Raw genomic sequence first — 21,533 nt, 5'->3', positions numbered from 1 at the left:
TCCAAGAGAGAAACAAGTCAGGGGAGTGGAAGAGGGAGAAGCAGGCTCCCTGCTGAGCTGGGAGCCCAATGTGGGGCTCTATCCCAGGACTCTGGGATCATGACCTGATCCCAAGGCAGAGGCTTAATGACTGAGCCACCCAGGTGCCCAAAGGTAGTTTTAAGTATCATTGAATACTCAGATCTTCAAGTCTTTATGGAAGAAAGTGAAAGGCTTATAAAGATAATGCTCAGCTTTTCACAGCTTCTCTTCTCTGTAAGAGCTGAGATGAGCCACCACCTTATTTCATGCCTGGCTGGTTTTTTGTTTGTTTGTTTTATATTTCTTTCTTTCTTTCTTTTTAAAGGGCAACTTTTTTTTTTTTTCTTTTAAGATTTTATTTATTTATTTGACAGACAGAGATCACAAGTAGGCAGAGAGGCAGGCAGAAAGAGAGGAGGAAGCAGACTCCCTGCCGAGCAGAGAGCCCGATGCGGGGCTCGATCCCAGGACCCCGAGATCATGACCTGAGCTGAAGGCAGAGGCTTTAACCCACTGATCCACCCAGGTGCCCCCATGCTTGGCTGTTTAATCAGAGGTCAGGTTACTCTGTAGCAGGATTCCCACTCATTTTGGCTTATGTGTTTTGATTTTAGGGCAAGTTCTTGCTAATCCCTGGTTGGAGGGCTTCTTAGGTGCCACCAACAACTCCTGGACACCCAAATGGTTTAATCATTAGACTTAAAGATTGCTTATATATCTAAGAATTGAGGATCAGAATGAGTCTGAATCTTTTTATATAAAACTTCATTTTTTGAAGCACCTGGGTGGCTCAGTTGTTAAGCGTCTGTCTTCGGCTCAGATCATGATCCCAGAGTCTGGGATCAAGCCCCACATAGAGGCTTCCTGCTCGGCGGGAAGCCTGCTTCTCCCTCTCCCTCTGTCCCTGCTTGTGTTACTTCTCTCTCTGTGTGTCTCTCTTTCAAATAAATAAAATCTTAAAAAAACCAACCAAACAAACAAAAAAACCGTCATTTTTCAAGGGCCCTGGTTTTGACTTTTGAAAAAGAAAACCCAAAGATAAATTAAAAGCATTCGTTACTATGCTTGGTCAGTCCTAAATCACTCAGGAATCCTGTAAATAACCTTGAGTGTGGAACTGAATTATTGGAAAAGCAAGAGATCTTACAAATGTTAAATGATTTGTGTAGCTCTTAAAGAAGAAAGGAGTCTTGACATTTTTACTTAAAATTCATTTATCAAATTATTTTCCAGCTATATTGGAAATACAGATGGTTAAAAGATTATCCCCTTCCTCAAGCAATGCAAGACAAGAAATAAAGTTTTTTTTTTTTCTTTTTTCTGGGCTCAGACCGATTCTATGTTTTAGCCAAGATCAGAAAGTAAAGCAGATGGAGTTAAGATTCAAATGCAAATTGCTCCCATTCCAAAGCCATGTTTTCTGTCCTCCTACAGTGATTTCTCAGTATTATATTATTCATTCAAAAAGCGTTGTTCTTCTCTTCATCTGAGCCTAATGCTATATTAATTTTTATAGTCACCCGTCTTGTTTATGAAAGTTATCCACTGCTGAGTACCACATGTATAGACCTGCTTATTAATTAATTAATTAATTAATTGAATAAATAAATAAATGGAATTAATTAATTAGTTAATTAAAGTAAGCTCGATGCCCAAAGTGGGGCTTGAGCTTAGGACCCTGGGAACAAGAGTTGCATGCTCTACCAACTGAGCCAGCCAGACACCTCATTTTTTTTTTAAAATACACATGTCCAAATAAATAGATTTTATATTCAGGCATTGACATGCCTAAGCTAGTACCTAGAAACTTCTTGTGCCTTGTATTTCAGGTAACCAAGCAACCTTTTTCAAGTATTACTTTAGAAGTGTTATAGGCAAATACCCATATTTGTGTTAGAATCTCTAGCCTGCTTTTTTTCTCTTCCTACTCATAAAAAATAATTTACCAAGAATATAATGTTAGCTTATGTTTGATATTACCATAGTAGTAGAAGAGAAAGGAGAAGCTAGTATAAAACAGCAACAGACCACAAACAAATTGGGCTCTGAGCTTAGAAGTGGATCTATATGTCCCTCGCATTAGCAGTTCTCAAATGGGAGGGGACGATTGTGGCCCCCCCAGCCATGTGACATTTGGCAGTATCTGGAGACAGTTGTGTGTTTTGTTTTTTTTTAAGATTTTATTTATTTATTTGCAGACAGTGAGAGAAGGAACACAAGCAGAGAGGGAACCACAAGCAGGGGGAGTGGGAGATGAAGAATCAGGATTCAATCCCAGGACCCTGGCATCATGACTTGAGCTGAGCTGAAGGCAGATGCTTAACCAGCTGAGCCACCCAGGTTCCCCTGGAGACAATTTTGATGGTCTTGACTTGAGAAGTTGGAAGGGATGCTACTGGCATATAATGAGTAAAGGCCAGATGCTACAAAAAATCCTACAGTGCGGGGCGCCTGGGTGGCTCAGTGGGTTAAAGCCTCTGCCTTCGGCTCAGGTCATGATCCCAGGGTCCTGGGATCGAGCCCCACATCGGGCTCTCTGCTCAGCGGGGAGCCTGCTTCCCCCTCTCTCTCTGCCTGCCTCTCTGCCTACTTGTGATCTCTGTCTGTCAAATAAATAAATAAAATCTTAAAAAAAAAAAAAAAAATCCTACAGTGCATAGGACAGCCATTGCATCAAAGACATATCCAGCCCAGCATGTTACTAGTGTCTTGGTTGAGAAACCTTGGTGTATACAAAATACATGGCAGGGCCAAGCCCCACTGAAACTTGACATATATCTTAGTCTAGTAGTTTTCAATCTTTTCACCTGTAGAATTCTTTATTTTTTTATTTGTAAATAAATTTTATGCCTAGCATGGGTTGTTGGAACTCACCACCTGGAGATCAAGAGTTACATGTTCTACAGAATGAGCCAGCCAAGTGCCCCTCAGCTATAGAATTCTTGCATAAAACAAAAGCTTAGCCAGGGATCCACTCACTCCAGTAGGCCCAAACAGAACTGCCCTACACCTTAAATGCTGCAAGAAGAATGTCAGTGGAGTATGCAGCTCTTGATCTCAGGGTTGTGAGTTCGAGCCCCATGTTGGATGTAGAGATTACTTAAAATATAATCGTTTAAGAGTAGATTTCATTCTAAAAAATATTTTAAGTGAGAAGGGCAAGACCTAGTGTCACACACCTCTTCGACTGTCTGGCCTGTTTTAGGACATGGACGTGCTTAATGCTTCAAACACTTTGCATTTAAATGGAAGTCACTACCCCTGGTTCTCATATTGTCGGTATTGACCGATAATTTTTAAAATTTATTACCCCACCGAAACCCTTACCTCTTCATACTTCATTGTATTAAATAAATTCTCCTTTATCTCACCTTAACTCAACTACGTCCCTTGGTCCAGAGTTTGAATAAGCCAGTACTTTGAAAAAGACTTACTTCACATAAAAGTTTCAAGGGCTCCTGTCAGAAAGAGTTGGGTCTCAGCAGCAGGGGGCTAAGTAGAATTTTTCTCCCCTGGGAAGTTGTACTTTTGCATGTATGCTAATAGTGTGTGGGAGTATGGGAGGGGGATGAGGTTCTTCAAACTGTGAGAGTAAACAAAAAGTCATAGTATTCGGGAGAAAATGAGAGGAGGATGAGATGCTTCTAAGCCGGCCATGCCACCCTATCTGTCTTGTCTTTCTGACCAGATGCTTGCTTCCCCCTTTACTCCAAAACTTTGTTCTAACCGAATTAGCCAAACTCTGACACTCAAGATAATCTTTTGTAGAGCCACCCTGTCCTTTTAACATTCTATTTTTGTGGTGGTGTAAAATAAATAGCATACATTTTATCATTTTAACCACTTGTGAGTGTACAGTTCGGTTGTGTTAAGTATATTCATATTGCTGTGCAACAGGTCTCCAAAGCACTGGCATCTTGCAACTGTGAAGTCTTTACCTATTAAACAGAGGCTCCCCTTTCTCTGCTCCATCAGCTCTGGGCAGCTTCCATTCTGTTTTCTGTTGCTATGAATTTGGCTACTTTATTTTTTATTTTTTTAAATATAATTTTTTTTTTATTTTTTTAAATAAATTTTTTTAAAGTAGGCTCCACTCTGGGCTCCAACATGGGGCTTGAACTCAGGACCCTGGAGATCAAGAGTTGGAGGCTTAACTGACTGAGCTACCCAGGCACCCCTGAATTTGACTACTTTAAGTACTTCATGTGAATGGAGTCATAAAAGTATTTGTTCTTTTGTGACTGGCTTATTACATTTAGTATAGTGTTCTCAAGGCTCATTGTTGTTATAACATGTGCCAGAATTCCCTTCCCTTTTAAGACTAATTAATATTCCACTGAATATATGTACTACATCTTGGTTTTCACTCATCTGTGTGGACACTTAGGTTGCTTTTACCTCTTGGGTATTTTGAATACTGTTATGAGCATTGTGCAAATATCTCTTCAAGACTCTGCTTTCAATTTTTTGGCATGTATATACACAGAAGTGGGATTGCTGGATCGTATGGTAGTTCTTTTTTTTATTGTTTTAGGAACCTTCATACCTCTTTTAATAGTGATTGCACCATTTTACAGTCACACCAACAATACGCAAGGGTTCCACTTTTCTCGATATCTTTGCCAACATTTGTTTGCAGTTATTTTATTTTAAAGTATATATTTTAATAATGATATTATTGAGAATCACCAAGAAATTAATGCATAGCAATTATATTTTCTTTTTTTTTTTAAGTTTTTTTTTTTTTTTTTTTTTGAGAGAGAGTGAGAGAGAACAAACAAGGTCGGGGAGAGGGAGAAGCAGAGTCCCCGCTGAGCAGGGAGCCCAATGTGAGGCTGGATCCTAGGATTCAGGGATCATGACCTGAGCCGAGGGCAGACACTTAACCGACTGAGCCACCCAGGCACTCTGCAATTTTATTTCCAAAAACATTTTGCATAGCTTTTGCTATCAACGAAAAAAATAGTAAAACCATTATCCAAAATAACTATTAAGTCATTAGTAATTTAACTGTTTTTAATGGAAATTAATAACTTTATATTAATAAGTTTATTTATTATTTATTAATAATTTTATATAATAAATTAACAACTTTATATATAATAAGTTTATTTATTATTTATTATTATTTATAAATTAATAACTTTATATTAATAAGTAACCGAGTATTAGATTTTATAAATCACAAATAAGGTAGTTCTAAGTAAAAACTATTATTATACCCCATCAGTAAAGACATTAACAAATTCTAAACTAAAGTAAGTACTAATACTCTTTCTTTTTTTAAAGAGTTTATTTATTTGAGAGAGCGTGTGGGAGAGCTGGGGGAGGGGCAGAGGGAGAGGGAGAAGCAGGCTCTCCACTGAGCAGGGAGCCGGGTATGAGACATGATCCCAGGACCCTGGGATCATGACCTGAGATGAAGGCAGAGGCTTAACTGACTGAGCCACCCAGGCACCCCAGTACTAATACTCTCTAAAGTTATGAAAGCAGCACAAATAAAAAATCAAAAAGTGCCATTATAATCCATTTTTCCTACTCTAAATTACTGAATAAACACTTCACAAATTAAAGGAGTAGTCAGTTTTTTAATGAATTTTACCTTAAAAGATACTCATTATTTCAACCAAACCTTACTTTTACCTTATTCACAAAAATTAATATATATATTTTAATACACATTTTTTAAAAGATTTTATTTATTTGACACAGAGAGATCACAAGTAGGCAGAGAGGCAGAGAGAGGGGGGGAAGCAGGCTCCCTGATGAGCAGAAAAACTCATGTGGGGCTTGATCCCCCAACCCTGAGATCATGACCTGAGCTGAAGGCAGAGGTTTAACCCACTGAGCCAACCAGAAGCCCAACAAAGTTAATATTTTTTAAAAAAGATTTTATTTATGTATGTTTGTATGTGAGAGAGAGAGAACATACAAAGAGAGATAGGGAGGGTTAGAGGGAGAAGCAGACTTCCCACTGAGGGGGAGCCCAATGGAGGACATGATCCTGGGATTCCAGGATCATGACCTGAGCCCAAGGCAGATGCTTAAGCGACTGAGCCACCCAGGCACCCCAATATTTTTCTTTTATACGAGACTATATTCATCATAGGTGGAAAGTAACTGTCACATAGAACTTGCTACATAGAATTTTTTTTAAAAGATTTTAATTTATTTGACAGAGAGAGATCACAAGTAGGCAGAGAAACAGGCAGAGAGAAAGGGTGGGGGGAGCAGGCTCCCTGCCGAGCAGAGAGCCTGAAGCGGGGCTCGATCCCAGGACCCTGAGATCATGACCTGAGCCGAAGGCAGAGGCTTTAACCCACTGAGCCACCCATGCGCCCCCTACCTAGAATTTAAATTTGATGTGGCAAAATCAAATTCTGTGTTTGTAGTTATTTCAAATAGCATCTTCAATATATAAGACGTTGTGCTATATATTATAGAAGATGGCAAAATCAATCTCTAACACCAAGGAGTTTACAATCTTTTATGAGAGATAGGCCCACAAATAATTCTTGGGCAGATTGAAAAGTGTCAGGTATAAGTAAAAGATGAAAGAGACCCATAGGGTACAAGGTGAGACTGCAGAGGACTAAGAAAATGAAAATAGGAGCGGTAGATCTAGAAAAGATAGAAATTAAAGGTAAAAGAGTGCTGTAAACAATGTTTGTAGGACACCCTGTGAGGAAATCACCAGGGCAAGGAGGAAAAATGAACAAGAATCCCATGTTCCCTTTGACAGATAATGTGGATAATCACGAGGTATCTCCGTATGTATGGTCTTTTGGTTCTTTTGTTCTGAGATCCCTGGCTGACTCAGTCTGTGTAGCATGTGACTTGATCTCAGGGTTGTGAGTTTGAGCCCCACAGAGGGCAAAGGGATTATTTAAAAAAACAAAACAAAACAAAAAGTAAGGGTGCCTGTTTGGCTCAGTCGATTGAGCATACAACTATAACTTCCGGGTTGTGAGTTTAAGCCTCACCTCGGTTTAGAGTTTACTTAAAAAAATAAAATAAACATTTTAAAATAAGTAAACATTGTTATACACTACAATGTTATCAGTCCCTCCTGTTATTAGTCTGTGACAATGAACTATATAGTTTGGGCTCTTTGGTTATATTCTTCAGCCCCAGCATTTCTTATAATAGGTTGAGACTCTGTGACGTGAGAGTTGTGTAAGCCCATTCCAGGAATAGTAAAATGTCCCAGAGTGGAGTTTTGCTCACAGGTTACTCTTCTTGTCATATCGAAGTCCTTAATATTCAAGTGTAAAACGAAAAAGTTTTCATTACTGTCATCCATTGTTCACCTGTGCATGAAACCTACTTTTTAACATTAATATTGATAGATACAGCAAGCTTTGATTTAAAATTGCCTGCCCTAAAGTGCAGTAGCTTCTATTTTCTCTTTTTTTGCTAAATTATTCTTTTTGAGAAGTGAGTATTTTGTACTCTTAGGAATTGTTCTAATCAAATCTGGGATGACAAGAGGTAGTACAGTCTCCCTAATTTTTTTTTTTAATTTTATTTATTTATTTGACAGAGAGAGATCACAAGCAGGCAGAGAGGCAGGCAGAGAGAGAGGAAGAAGCAGGCTCCCTGCTGAGCAGAGAGCCCAATGCGGGGCTCGATCCTAGGACTCTGAGATCATGACCTGAGCCGAAGGCAGCGGCTTAACCCACTGAGCCACCCAGGTGCCCCCCACCCACTTTTTAAAAAAGATTTTATTTATTTACTTATTTAACAGAGAGAGAGATCACAGGTAGGCAGAGAGGCAGGCAGAGAGAGGGGAAAGCAGGCTCCCCACTGAGCAGAGAGTCCGATGCAGGGCTTGATCCCAGAACCCTGAGATCATGACCTGAGCCGAAGGCAGAAGCCTAACCCACTGAGCCACCCAGGCGCTCCTCTCCACTTATTTTTAAACACACTTATTTAAACACACTTAAACACTTATTTTTAGGCCTTGTGTGGACACAAGGACGTGAATTGTAGCTTTTTGTACTCAAATTTGTTGGACTTTAGAAATACTGTTTCCTTAAAAGCATTTTCTAAGTAGCATATGATATAATTCCTTAGTATGGTTTCAGAATCTTTCTATGTTAGCAGATTACTTAGAGTCACTGCAGGAAGTGTGACTTTATAGAACTCTGTCAATGTTGAGCTTGTATTATTTGTACATCAAGGGTGGAGTACCATAGCTCATTGTTTACGAAAACACCTAGTCATCGCATATTACGAGTATTACAAGTGGAGCTGAATTATGCTAAAGGTTAAAGTGTAGTAATTTAACCAGGAAATGAAGACAGTGCCAGCAAAGTTGTTACAGAGTAAAATAAGCCTTTTACTTGTAGCAAGTACTAAAAACATAAGAACAGTTCTTTTTCCTTTAGTATTTATTATCTAGATCAGTGGTTTTTAAACCTTTTGTTTCAGGACCCCTTTGTAACTGTTATTTATAAAAGTTTTGAGCACCTGAGAAAGCTTAGCTTATATGGGTTTATATGGGTTTTATCTATTGCTGTTTATTGTATTAGATATGAAAATGCAGACATTTTAAAAATAATTATTTACTCAATAATATGAATATAAGCAAAATATGCCCAGTAAGTGTTAATAGCTTTTTGTGAAAAATAACCTTAGAAACAAAAATACTAGTGAGACAAGTGGCATTGTTGCACATTTTTTACAAACTTCTTTAGTGTCTGGCTAGTAGAAAAAAAAGGAAAGAAAAAATTTTAAAAGGAGTAAAAGTAAACTTTAATAGCTTTTCCCAGATAATTGTAGAAATCCTCTCAAGAGGTGCATGCTCTACCCTGTGAGCCAGACTGGTCCCCATACCCATGCGTGATTTTATAACCTACATTTGCTCGTTTGGAAAATATTAGTTCACTGAGTTCTACTGATCTTCCAAATGTTGATATGTTTTATTATACAATATAAAAGTATGTTAATATCACAGCAGTGTCAGTAGAAAAATCCGAGTTTTTCTTTTTTTTTTTTCAATTTATTTATTTTCAGAAAAACAGTATTCATTATTTTTTCACCACACCCAGTGCTCCATGCAATCCGTGCCCTCTGTAATACCCACCACCTGGTACCCCAACCCCCCCCCACCCGCCGCTTCAAACTTCTTTTTGTTTTTTAACTGAGTTTTTGGAGGTGACAAATACAGTGATTACTAGTACAGTTCGGTGCCCCTGTCTTTTGTTCATGCTTAGGTGCCAGCACTTTTAGAATTCATTATGAAGAAAGAGACTCAAAGAGAGTGACTTTCAAAGATTATATGACATGAGCATGTCAAAGCTGTGGTAGAATCTCGGTCTTCTAGGTCAGTGCTATTTTTAAAATAATATCTGTTAGTATTTACAGGGGCCAGTTGAAAACTTCAAGCTTTGTCCTGACTTTCACCCTTAAATATGTAGTGAGCGTATTTTAGCTTTTAATTACTTTTTCTATCCTATTGTGTTTTTCATTATAAAAAAGTAAATATGGCATAATTTTTAAAAAGGTGTACTACTGTCTCCTTTGTCAGTTTGAAATGATTAGTTTTGATTTATGCATGGTCAAGATTGATTGTTTCTGGGAATTAGATTTCGCGGAGAAATAGAAAGAAGGCAAATCCATGATTATTTTAACGTCTCTCAAGTTCGTTGAGCATTGGACTTAAAATACTCAAAATATATCAATTTTCAAGGGAAAATAGGTAAAATTTATATTTAGATGAATTTAACGTTTTTCTTTACTGTGTATTTTTTAAGAAAAAGCCACTCAAGAGTGATTAATTTTCCGCCACTTTAAAAGATGTTTCATGATATTTTACAGATTTTATGACAACCTGAAAGGTGTGTCTCTTATCATTAAAATAACATCTAAACCATTCCATTCTTAAGATCAAGATTCTTTGAGTCTTGAGGTGAAAAAAATGCAAAAATTCAATTACTTCCAGACCTTGTTTCATTCTACTCCCAGTTAAGACATGAAGCCTGAATTAAGAGATTTGAAAGAGAAGGTGCACAAGGGTCCTACTTAACTGCAGGGAAACTGGAAGCTTGTTAAGTGTAAGTGTATAAATTCATATTACATTTCCACAAACATATTTCACATTGATAAAAAGGAAATGTTTTGAAAATCTGTGTGTCTCCTTAATAGATAGGCATACTTATATTTATAGGGCTGCTAACCTAATAAAACCTGGCTGTTTTTCAGAGTGATCTTAAATTTGAAAAGAGTATAGTTGATTTCAGCAATAGAATGCCTGCTGGTCTTTGAATTGGCCATTACAGTCTCAACCAGCAGGAGGAACACTGGAAAACACCCATCTTTAGGCAGTAATACTTTGATCTGGTCAAGAGTCTCAAGTGGTAATGTGCATAGGAATTTCTTAGAGAGTTTAACAGATTCTTAGGACCCATCCTAAGATTCTGAGCGTGTAAACAATGGCTGTAACCCAGATATCTGCATTTTAATAAGCTATGCAGGTGTTGGAGACAGTGTTAAGAGTCACTGTTTTGGGGACTCAGTGGGCTAGAGAATTTAGACTCTGGGATCTTTTAACTTCAGATTCCAAAACAGGATATCCCATTTTAAAGCATATTTTACATGTAAATTTTAACATTAACAGTTCTGTAAATACAGTTTTATCCCTTAATTCGCAATTTGAATTCTTAAGGATTGGTTTAAGCCAGGATTCCCTGGTATGAAACAAAATAATCACAGAAATGACAACATTCTAATTTCCCTGAGGTCTTTGATGAACCTAACAAAGACATACTTTCTTTAAAATTATTTTAAAACCTTTAAAAATTTGAAACTAAAAGAAAACCTGAAGCTTTTCGTAATCCATGTGGATTGTTAGAACTTCATCTGTGTGTGTTCTAATGATGTACATTCTTTAAATCTGTTTTTATTGCAGAGTAATTAAATAAAGCTTTCTGGAAATCCAAAATATAAACCTACCAAATGCTTTAATAAGAAATTTTTAATAATTATTTTCACTTAGATTGTATATCAGAGAGGTTTGTTTGTTTTTTTTGTTTTGTTTTGTTTTAAATTCTAACTTAGATTTTTGTCTGCTAGGTCTCTTGGAGATATGATTTTTATGTGGTAAATTCATCCTTTTTAGTGTACAGTATTAAAAAACAAAACTCAACTGAGTAAATTTTAATGATCTTATTAGTTTTATGTGTTGATTCATGAATCAGTCCATACAGTCTAGCAGACAGAAAGGAACTCCAAGGAGGTATGTGAAATGAAAGATACTTAAAGGCAGAAGGGAACAAGGAAATTATACTAGACAAAAAAGCTGGTTGGTTACCCTAGGCAGCTTTCCTCTAGGGGCTGACAGGGATCTGTTAGGCAGGTCACCTAACTAGTGCTGATGAGGAGATGCCTGACTGGTGTAGGATTCCATTTCTGGCAGAGCTGAAAGTGGACTACATCTTGGTTTGGTGACTTGGGGCTTAGCTTAAGTGACTCCATTTTGGGCCTCCTTTCATGTTTTCAGCAACAGTTTTGTAAGTTTTGAAAAATGAATACAGTTGTGAGACTAATACACAATTAAAATATAAGACAGTTGGTTCCGTTACCCTAAAACTTTGTAGTCACTCCACCTATTGTGGGGTCATTGAATGCAATGGCCAAGAAAGAACTCTTTTTTTTTTTTTTTAAAGATTTTATTTATTTATTTGTCAGAGGGATAGAGAGCACAAGTATGCAGAGTGGCAGGCAGAGGAAGAGGGAGAAGCAGGCTCCCCGCTGAGCAGGAGCCTTTTTTTTTTTTTTTTTTAAAGATTTTATTTATTTATTTGACAGAGAGAAATCACAAGTAGGCAGAGAGGCAGGCAGAGAGAGAGAGAGGGAAGCAGGCTCCCTGCTGAGCAGAGAGCCCGATGTAGGGCTTGATCCCAGGACTCTGAGATCATGACCTGAGCCGAAGGCAGCGGCTTAACCCACTGAGCCACCCAGGCGCCCCTGAGCAGGAGCCTTTTGCTGGGCTTGATTCCAGGACCCTAGGATCATGACCTGAGCAGAAGGCAGACACTTAACTGAGACACCCAGGCACCCATTCTTTTTTTTTTTTTCTTTAAAGATTTTATTTATTTATTTGATACAGAGAGACATAGCAAGAGAGGGAACACAAGCAGGCTTCTCACTGAGCAGGGAGCCTGTTGCAGGACTCAATCCCAGGACCCTAGGATCATGACTTGAGGTGAAGGCAGATGCTTAACGACTGAGCCACCCAGGAGCCCCCCTCATTCTTTTGTTGTTGTTGTTGTTTTGTTTTTAAGATTTATTGGGTGGGGGCGCCTGGGTGGCTCAGTGGGTTAAAGCCTCTGCCTTCAGCTCAGGTCATGATCCCAGGGTACTGGGATCGAGCCCCGCATCGGGCTCTCTGCTCAGCAGGGGAGCCTGCTTCCTCCTCTCTCTCTGCCTGCCTCTCTGCCTACTTGTGACCTCTGTCTGTCAAATAAATAATAAAATAAATCTTTAAAAAAAAATCTATTAATAAAAAACATTTATTGGGTGCCTGGGTTGCTCAGTCAGAGCAGCCCTCAGAGGGAGCCTGCTTCTCCCTCTCCCCCTACTTGCTGCTCTGCCTACTGTGCCCTCTCTCTCTCTCTCTCTCTCTGTCAAATAAATAAATAAATAAAATCATTTAAAAAAAAATATTGTAGCAACCAGCACCTACTTGATCAAAACTATTCAGGCTATAGATCAGCCTTATGGGCTAAAACTGAACATTTTTCTGCTTCAGTCTTTCATCACACCCACACTCTCAGGCCCTAGGAAACACTGATATATTTCCATTTCCTATACTTAAACCTGTTCCAGAATGTCCTATATATACAATCATATAGCATATGGCCTTTTGAGACTGGCTTCCTTAACTTCATAGTAGATCTGCGATTCATCCATATTTTAGTGTGGATGAGTAGTTCGGTAAAGATGGACTACTGATTGTCCATTCACCAATTGATGGACCCTTGGGTTTTGCTAGTTTTTGGTGATTATGAATTATGCTGTCATATACATTCCTGTACAGGGTTTTATGTGAACAGGTTTTTATTTCTCTTGAGTGAATGTGTAGCACTGAGTTTGTTGGATTATATGATAGGGATGTGTTTATAAGGAAGTATCAGACTGTTTTCCAAAATGGCTGTACTGTTTGCATTCTTTTTTTTTTGTTTTTAAGATTTTATTTATTTATTTGACAGAGAGACATCACAAGTAGATGGAGAGGCAGGCAGAGAGAGAGAGAGGGGGAAGCAGGCTCCCTGCTGAGCAGAGAGCCCGATGTGGGACTCCATCCCAGGATCCTGAGATCATGACCCAAGTAGAAGGCAGCGGCTCAACCCACTGAGCCCCCCCAGGCGCCCCACTGTTTGCATTCTTACTGGCAGTGTAGGAGTTCTAGATGTTCTGCATCCTCATCAACACTTAGGATCTTCTGTTTGTTTTGTATTGTTTTATTTATTTATTTATTTATTTATTTATTTATTTATTTATTTATTTTTAAAGACTATTTATTTGAGAAATAGAACACGAGCCAGGGGGAGGGGCAGGGGCAGAGGGAGAGGGCAAAGTGGACTCCCCGCTCAGCACAGAGCCCAACGTGGGCTCAGTCCTAGGACCCTGGGTTCACATGAGCCAAGGTCAGATGCTTAACCAGGTGAGCCACCCAGGTGCCTCAGTGTGCCCTGTTTTAGCCTTAAGTGTGTAGCTTTATCTCATTGTGATTTTAATTTGCATTTGTTTGATGACCAGTGATGCTAAACATCTTTCTATGTGCTCATTCTGCATTTGTTCTTCTTTAGTGAAGTCTTCTTTATATATTTTAGCTCATGGTTTTATTGAATTGTTTACTTATTACTGGGTTTTGAACGTTCTTTATATATTGCGGGTACAAATCTTTTATCAGGTATCGATTTCGCAGATACTTTCTGCCAACCTCTGACATTTTTTTTTTTAATTCTCTTAATAGTGACTTTTGTTGGGGAGGAAGAATTTCCTCTACCTTTCAAAGTCCTGCTAGCCGAACTAAGAATCAAATCAACATAAAACAGATTAACAGGAGAAAATCAAGTTTAATAGTCTAAGTACAGGGAATCCACAGAAACATGGAAATTCCAAAGATAGGTAACATGATCTGTATGAGCTAAGGAGAGGGGTCAGGGTCTGAGGATGCAAAGGGGAGAAAGACCATTAGCAGGAAGGCGAGAGGAGATGTTTAGAAAACAAAGGTTTTACTTTTATGTGGGTAAATGGCTAGGTAAAGTGGAATCTCTAGTAATAGCTGTCTTCCTGGTATAAGCAAGCAGTTGTGGGGACGTAAAGGGCTTTTCCTGAATCTGCTGGGTTTTGATTGCTTTTAACTCAGCATAATGTTCATGCCAGAGTCCCATCTTGGGGCAGCCTACGCTTGTCCCCTATACTTTCAGAGTGGAATAATTTTTTATTTTGATGAAGATCAGGCTTTATCAGGAATTTTTGTTCTTGATTTTGTTGTTGTAGCTAAGAAATCTTTGCCTGGCCTAGGATCACAAATATTTTCTCCTGTTTTCTTTTGATGTTATATAATTCTTGGTTTTATATTTGGACTTTTAACCCATTTCCTGTTAATTTTTTGAATATCCAGTTGTTCCAGCATTATTTATTGAAAGGACTGTTTTTTCTCCATTGAATTCCCTTAGTACTGTTCTGAAAAATCAATCGATTATATATACTATATATCTATTTCTGGAATGTGTTCTATCCCATTGATCTGTGTGTTTATCCTTTCACCAAACCACACTGACTTGATTACTGTAGCCTTATCATAAGTCTTAAAATCCAATCATGAATCTTCCAGCTGGTTTTCTTTTTCAAAATAGTTTTGACTATTACAGCTTTTTTTGCTTTTTTAAAAAACAGCTTTTAGAATCAGTTTGCTAATTTCTACAGAAAGACATTGGTGTTGCTATGTATAGTTCATTTTTGTTTACTGACCATATATACTATGACTTTAATAAACTCACGTTTATTTATTTATTTATTTATTAAATTTTAGTTTTAAGTAATCTCTACACCCAATGTGGGACCTGAACTCACAGCCGTCAAGATGGAGACTCGCATGCTCTGCCAAGTGAGCCACCAGGTGTCCCTCACTTTTTATTTCTAATACTGCTTTTGTAAATTTGTTGGAATTTTCTACATAGACAATGATTTTTTTTTTTTCCAATTAAGACAGTTGTATTTCTTGCTTTCCAATCTGTATGCTATTGTATTTCTTTTTTGCCTTTGTTGCACTGCTTCGGATCCCTTGTATGTTTTTTGAAAAGGAATGATGAGGGCCCATATTCTTGCCCTTTTCCTGATTTTATTCATTCTTTTACCAGTAAATATGTTATTAGCTATAATTTCCTTCTAGGAGCTTTTTATCAGGTTGAGGAAGTTTCTTTATAGTTTGCTGAGAGTTTTTATCATGAATGGATGTTAAATTTTGTTAAATGCTTTTTTTACATCTGATGAAATCAATATATGGTTTTTCTTCCTTAAAACATCAATTTAGTGAATTATATTAATGGATTTTTTTTTAAGATTTTATTTATTTATCTGACAGAGATCACAAGTAGGGCAGAGAGGCAGGCAAAGAGATAGAAGCAGAGAGCTTCTATCCCCGCTGAGCAGAGAGCTCCATGAGGGGTTCGATGTGGGGCTCGATGCGGGGCTTGTTGCGGGTCTCGATCCCAAGACCCTGGGATCATGACCTGAGCCGAAGGCAGAGGCTTTAACCCACTGAGCCATCATGAGTCATGATATATATCCTTTTTATATATTGCTAAATTTCATTTGCTAACATTTTGTCTTAGATTTCGATATCTATGTTCATTAGAAAAACCAGTTTATAATTTTGTCTTTGTTTTGTCATGTTATTAGGGTCTCATAAAATCAGTTGGGAACTGTTCCTTCCTATTTTGTTTTCTCTTTTCTGGAAGGATTTGTGTAAAATTAGTACTATTCCTTTTTTTTTTTTTTTTTAATTAGTGCTATTTCTTATTTGGTAGAATTCACTAGTGAAGCCCTTTTGGGGCTAGAGTTTTCAACTAAGATTAATTTTCTCTTTAATGGGTAGAGGAGTTTTTAGATTATCTATTTCTTCTTTTTTCTTTCTTTTTTTTTTTTTCTCCTACCCAGGGAGCCCAGTGGGAGGCTCAATCCCAGGACCCTGGGATCCATGACCTGAGCCAAAGGTGGGTTCTTAATGACTGAGCCACCCAGAGGCCCTGATTATCTGTTTCTTTTAAAGCAAGTTTTGATAGTATGCCTTTTCGGGAATGTGTCTATTTTTTTTTCTTTTAATTTTTACTTACTTGAGAGAGAGAAAGAGATTGCACACAACATGAGGGTGAGGAAGGCAGAGGGAAAGGGAGAAGCAGACACTGAGCAGGGAGTAGGGGGGCACAGGGCTCCATCCCAGGACCCTGAGATCATGACCTGAGATGAAGGCAGATGTTTAACTGAGCCACCCAGGCACCCCAGAAATTTGTCTATTTCAACAAAGTTGTTGAATTTATGGATATAGAGTTGTTAGTAATATTCCCTTATTATTCTTTTAATATCTGTTGGATTTGTCTAACGCTGTCCCTTCTTTCATTCTTGATACTGGTAATTTGTTTCTTTTTTTTTATCTTCATCAATCTGGCTTTGTGTTTATGAATTATATTAATTTTTTAATAGAGCCTACTTTTGGTTTTACTGACCTTCTCTATTTTTCTGTTTTTGATTTTATTGATTTTTTTTTTTTAAGTAAACTCTATTCTACTTGTGGGTCTCAAACTTATGACCCCAAGATCAAGAGTCGCATGCTCTACTAACTAGCCAGCCAAGCACCCCTCAATTTTATTGATTTTGGTTTGTATTGATATTGCTTCCTTTCTTTTGTTTGCTTTGCATTTAATTTACAACTCCCCCCCAATCCCACTTTCTTTTTTTTTTTTTTTTTTTTTAAAGATTTTATTTATTTATTTGAGAGAGAGAGACAGTGAGAGAGAGCACGAGCGAGGAGAAGGTCAGAGAGCGAAGCAGACTCCCCATGGAGCTGGGAGCCTGATGTGGGACTCGATCCCGGGACTCCAGGATCACGCCCTGAGCCGAAGGCAGTCGTCCAACCAACTGAGCCACCCAGGCGTCCCCCAATCCCACTTTCTTAAAGTAGAAGTTAAGATAGTTCTTCTTATTTAATATAAATATTATATAAATTTCCCAGGAACATTTTTAGCTCTGTTCTATAAATTTTGATGATGTGTTTTCATTGTTGTTCAATCAAAATATTTTTTTAAGTCTTTTCTTTCTTTTTAATTTTTTTAAAGATTCATTTATTTCAGAGAGAGAGTACATGCGTGCGTGTGTATACACACACACACACACACACACACACAGGGCAGAGGGAGAGGGAGACAAGCAGATCCTCTATGAGCCATGAGGTCAATGTGGGGCTTGATTCCAGGACCCTCAGATCATGACCTGAGCCGAAATCAAGAGTTGGAGGCATGGGGCGCTCAGTGGGTTAAGCCGCTGCCTTCGGCTCAGGTCATGATCTCAGGGTCCTGGGATCGAGTCCCACATCGGGCGCTCTGCTCAGCAGGGAGCCTGCTTCCCCCTTCTCTCTCTCTGCCTGCCTCTCTGCCTGCTTGTGATTTTTCTCTCTGTCTAATAAATAAATAAAATCTTAAAAAAAAAAAAAAAAAAGAGTTGGAGGCTTAACGGACTGAACCAGCCAGGTGCCACCAGTCAAAATATTTCTAATTTCCCTTGTGATTTCCTCTTTGACCTGTAGGTTACTTGGGACTGTTTTATTTTCTAGATATTAGGGCTTTTCCAGATAGTTTTCTGTTTTATTGATTTTTTTAAACAATTAATGTCATTGCAGTAAAATAACAAATTTCAGGTTTAAGATTTTTTTAAAAATTTTGTTGAGATTGGTTTTATGGCTCAAAATATGGTCTGGCATGAAGAAAGCTCCATTGTGTACTTGAAGAGAATATATTGTTCTTGTTCGGTGGAATTTCTATAAATTTGATAGCCTTCTATCAGGCAGGTGTTCTGTATCTTTACTGACTTTTTTGTAGACTTATTCCATTACAGAGAGGGAAGTCCATAACTGTACTTTTTCTATTTCTCTTTTCAGCAGTAGTTTTGCTTCATTTATTTTAACACCCTGTTGTTAGGTGCATAAACATTTAGGATTATTGTGTGTTTTTGGAAGATTGATCCCTTTATTGTCATGTCATAATAGCCCTTTTTATACCTTGAAATTGAAGTATATTTTGATAATAATATAGTGACTCCAGCTTTCTGTTGATTAGTGTTTGTTTTTTCCCCCTTGTCCTACTTTCTTTCTTTCTTTTTTTTCTTTTTCTTGTTTTGATTTGTATCTGTATATTTATGGGTGGCTCAGTGGGTTAAGCCGCTGCCTTCGGCTCAGGTCATGATCTCAGGGTCCTGGGATCGAGTCCCGCATCCGGCTCTCTGCTCGGCAGGGAGCCTGCTTCCCCCTCTCTCTCTCTGCCTGCCTCTCTGCCTACTTGTGATCTCTCTCTGTCAAATAAATAAATAAAATCTTTAAAAAAAATAAAATAAAAATAAAGTGAATTTCTGGTATCTTACGTCTTTTGTTCCAGGTTTTTCTTATTTCTAACACTTCCATTTGATGTTTTAAAAAACCTTTATGAAGGAGCGCCTGGGTGGCTCAGTGGGTTGGACCGCTGCCTTCGGCTCAGGTCATGATCTCAGGGTCCTGGGATCGAGTCCCGCATCGGGCTCTCTGCCCAGGGAGCCTGCTTCCCTCTCTCTCTCTGCCTGCCTCTCCATCTACTTGTGATTTCTCTCTGTCAAATAAATAAATAAAATCTTAAAAAAAAAAAAAAACCTTTATGAAGATTTAATTCACACACTATACAGTTCATCCATTTGACATGTACAATTCAGTATCATAGAGTTGTGTGACCATCACAACAATCAATTTGAAATTTTCATCATTGTTATGCCCCAATAATTGGTCCGTGATTAAAGGAATGAGACTGATAAAAAGCAAAGGTCAAGCAAAGCTTTATTTCACTCCAAGCATCAAGAATCTAACCAAACGTTTGGGGGTGCACCTCTTACAAGAGAGGGCGACCCTTCTCTGTTTCACAGACTAGCTTTTAAGGGCAAAGGCCATGTGGTGGGGCCTGGCCACGCACAGGTGACCAATGAGATTGTAACACACACACACAGGAAATTCCACAGTGATGCTAGGTGACCAACTGAATTACAATTTACCCTAGTAGACATTTGAACCAGCCTATTACACCTTGTTAGGATTGGCGCCAAAAAGGCTCCCAAAGGGCAGGGCCCCTACTCCTTGGTAGCTAGGGAGACAGCATGCATCCCCCCCACTGATAGCATGTCTCCACCTGGCCTGACCCACCCCTGTTTTTGAGCTTTGTTACCTGAGGCTGGTTTTCGGGACTTGTATCCAAGTAAATCCCCTGGGGGAAGGGGAACAGCCGACAGTTTCTAAATAGGTCCTTACAATCATCTCTTCAAGAAACTCCTTGCCCTCTAGTAGTCAATCTCCATTAACTCCTGAACCCCACCCCCCCCCACCCCCCCCACCCCGCTCTTGCTTTCTGTCTTTATCCATTTGCGTATTTTGGAATTTCACATAAACAGAATCATGTTACATGCAGTGTTTTGTGACTGGCTTCTTTTATTTAGCATAATTTTTTCAAGTATATTGTAACACTTATCAGTACTTAATTCTTTCTTATTACTAAATATTCCATTGTAGAGCTGTATATCTTATTTACCCATTCATTACTTGATGGACATTCAGATTGTTCTACTCTTTTGGCTATTAACAAATAATGCCGCTGTCAACGCTCAGGGACAAGTTTTTGTATGCGTATTTGTTTTCTTTCTTTCTTTTTTTTTAAAAGATTTTATTTATTCATTTGACAGACAGAGATCACAAGTAGGCAGAGAGGCAGGCAGAGAGAGTGGAAGGGAAGCCGGATCCCTGCTGAGCAGAGAGCCAGAGGCGGACTCCATCCCAGGACCCTGGGATCATGACCTGAGCCAAAGGCAGAGGCTTTAACCCACTGAGCCACCCAGGTGCCCCTGCATATTTGTTTTCAGTTCTCCTTTCTGTGTGTGTATGTAGAGAGAGAGAATTGGAATTCCAGGGTTGTATGTTAACTCTGTATCTAACTTTTTGAGGAATTGCCAGATTGTTTTCAAAAGCAGCCATACTTTTTTACTTAACACCAGCAATATGAAGTCTCCAACTTCTCCACATTGTTATTGACACTTGTTATTGTCCTTCTTTATGATAATAGTCATTCTAGTGTTGTGAGGTGGTATGTCATTGCAATTTTGATTTGCATTTCCCTGATGTCTAGTGGCATTGAGCATCTTTTCAATGCTTATTGGCCATTTATCTTTTTTTGGTGAAATGTCTATTCAAATCCTTTACTATTTTGTGTTTATATTATCGAGTTAGAAGAGTATGTATTTTAGATACAAATCTATTACTGTATTTGCAAATATTTTCTGCCATTCAATGAGGTTTTATTTTTTTTTTCTATACTAATAATGTCCATTGATGTTTAAATTTTTTTTTAAGGTTTTATTCATTTATTTGGCAGAGAGAGACAGTGAGAAAGGGAACCAAGCAGGGAGAGTGGAGAAGGAGAAGCAGGGTTCCTGCAGAGCAAAGAGCCCAATGCAGGACTCCATCTCAGGACCCTGGGATCATAACCTGAGCCAAAGGCAAATGTTTAATAACTTAGCCACCCAGGTGCCCCCAAAAGTTTTAAATTTTTTAAAATTCAGGTATAATCAACATATAACATTATATTAGTTATAGTTGTACAGTATAATGATTTGATGTTTATATACATTGCAAAATGATCACCACAATAAGTCTCATTAACATCTGCCACCATATATAGTTTAAAAAGTTGTTTTTTCTTGTGCTGAGAACTTTTAAGATCTGCTCTCTTGGCAACTTTCAAATATGCAATCCAGTTAATATTAACTGTAATTGTTATGCTGTGCATTACTTTCACATGACTATTTTATAACTGGAAGTTTGTACCTTTTGATTTTCTTCTTTTTATGTCTGAATAATATTCCATTGTATATTTTAGCACATTTTCTTCATTCATTCATCGATGAATAGAATCATTGGTTATTTTCATTTCTTTTTCTTTTCTTTAAGTTATCTCTATGCCCAATATGGGATTCAAACGCATAACCCCAAGATTAAGAGTTATATGCTCTACTGATGGCCAGCCAGATGCCCATATGTTGTTTCCATTTCCTGGCTGTTGCAAATAATGCTGCAGTTAACATGGGATGCAGTATCTTTCCAAGTTAGTGTTTTTATTTTCTGAAGAGAAATACCCAGAAGTGGAGTTAGTAGATCTCATATAGTATTTCTAATTTTGGTTTTTTGAGGAGCCTCCATATTGTTTTATATAAAAGAGGGT

At 38.1% G+C, this 21,533-nt stretch overlaps 1 protein-coding gene across 5 annotated transcripts in view; it reads left to right on the top strand.

Annotated features, from left to right (window-relative positions):
* Window positions 1-21,533, top strand: part of C9H9orf85 (chromosome 9 C9orf85 homolog) — a 139,829-nt gene that overhangs the window by 44,973 nt on the left and 73,323 nt on the right. Inside the window, exon 3 of one of the 5 annotated variants that reach the window (XM_044265906.1) lies at window positions 15,068-15,285. The exons of 3 other annotated variants lie outside the window; for them this stretch is intronic. In XM_044265906.1, the coding sequence (XP_044121841.1) occupies window positions 15,068-15,077 (10 nt within the window). In that variant the 3' untranslated portion in view covers window positions 15,078-15,285. Of the gene's footprint in view, window positions 1-395; window positions 423-15,067; window positions 15,286-21,533 lie in introns of those variants that run through there. One more of the 5 variants, XM_044265907.1, reaches the window with a different exon arrangement.

Source organism: Neovison vison, chromosome 9, assembly GCF_020171115.1.
Source record: "Neovison vison isolate M4711 chromosome 9, ASM_NN_V1, whole genome shotgun sequence".
Taxonomy (NCBI): domain Eukaryota; kingdom Metazoa; phylum Chordata; class Mammalia; order Carnivora; family Mustelidae; genus Neogale; species Neogale vison.
This window is presented reverse-complemented; position numbering and strand designations above follow the sequence as displayed.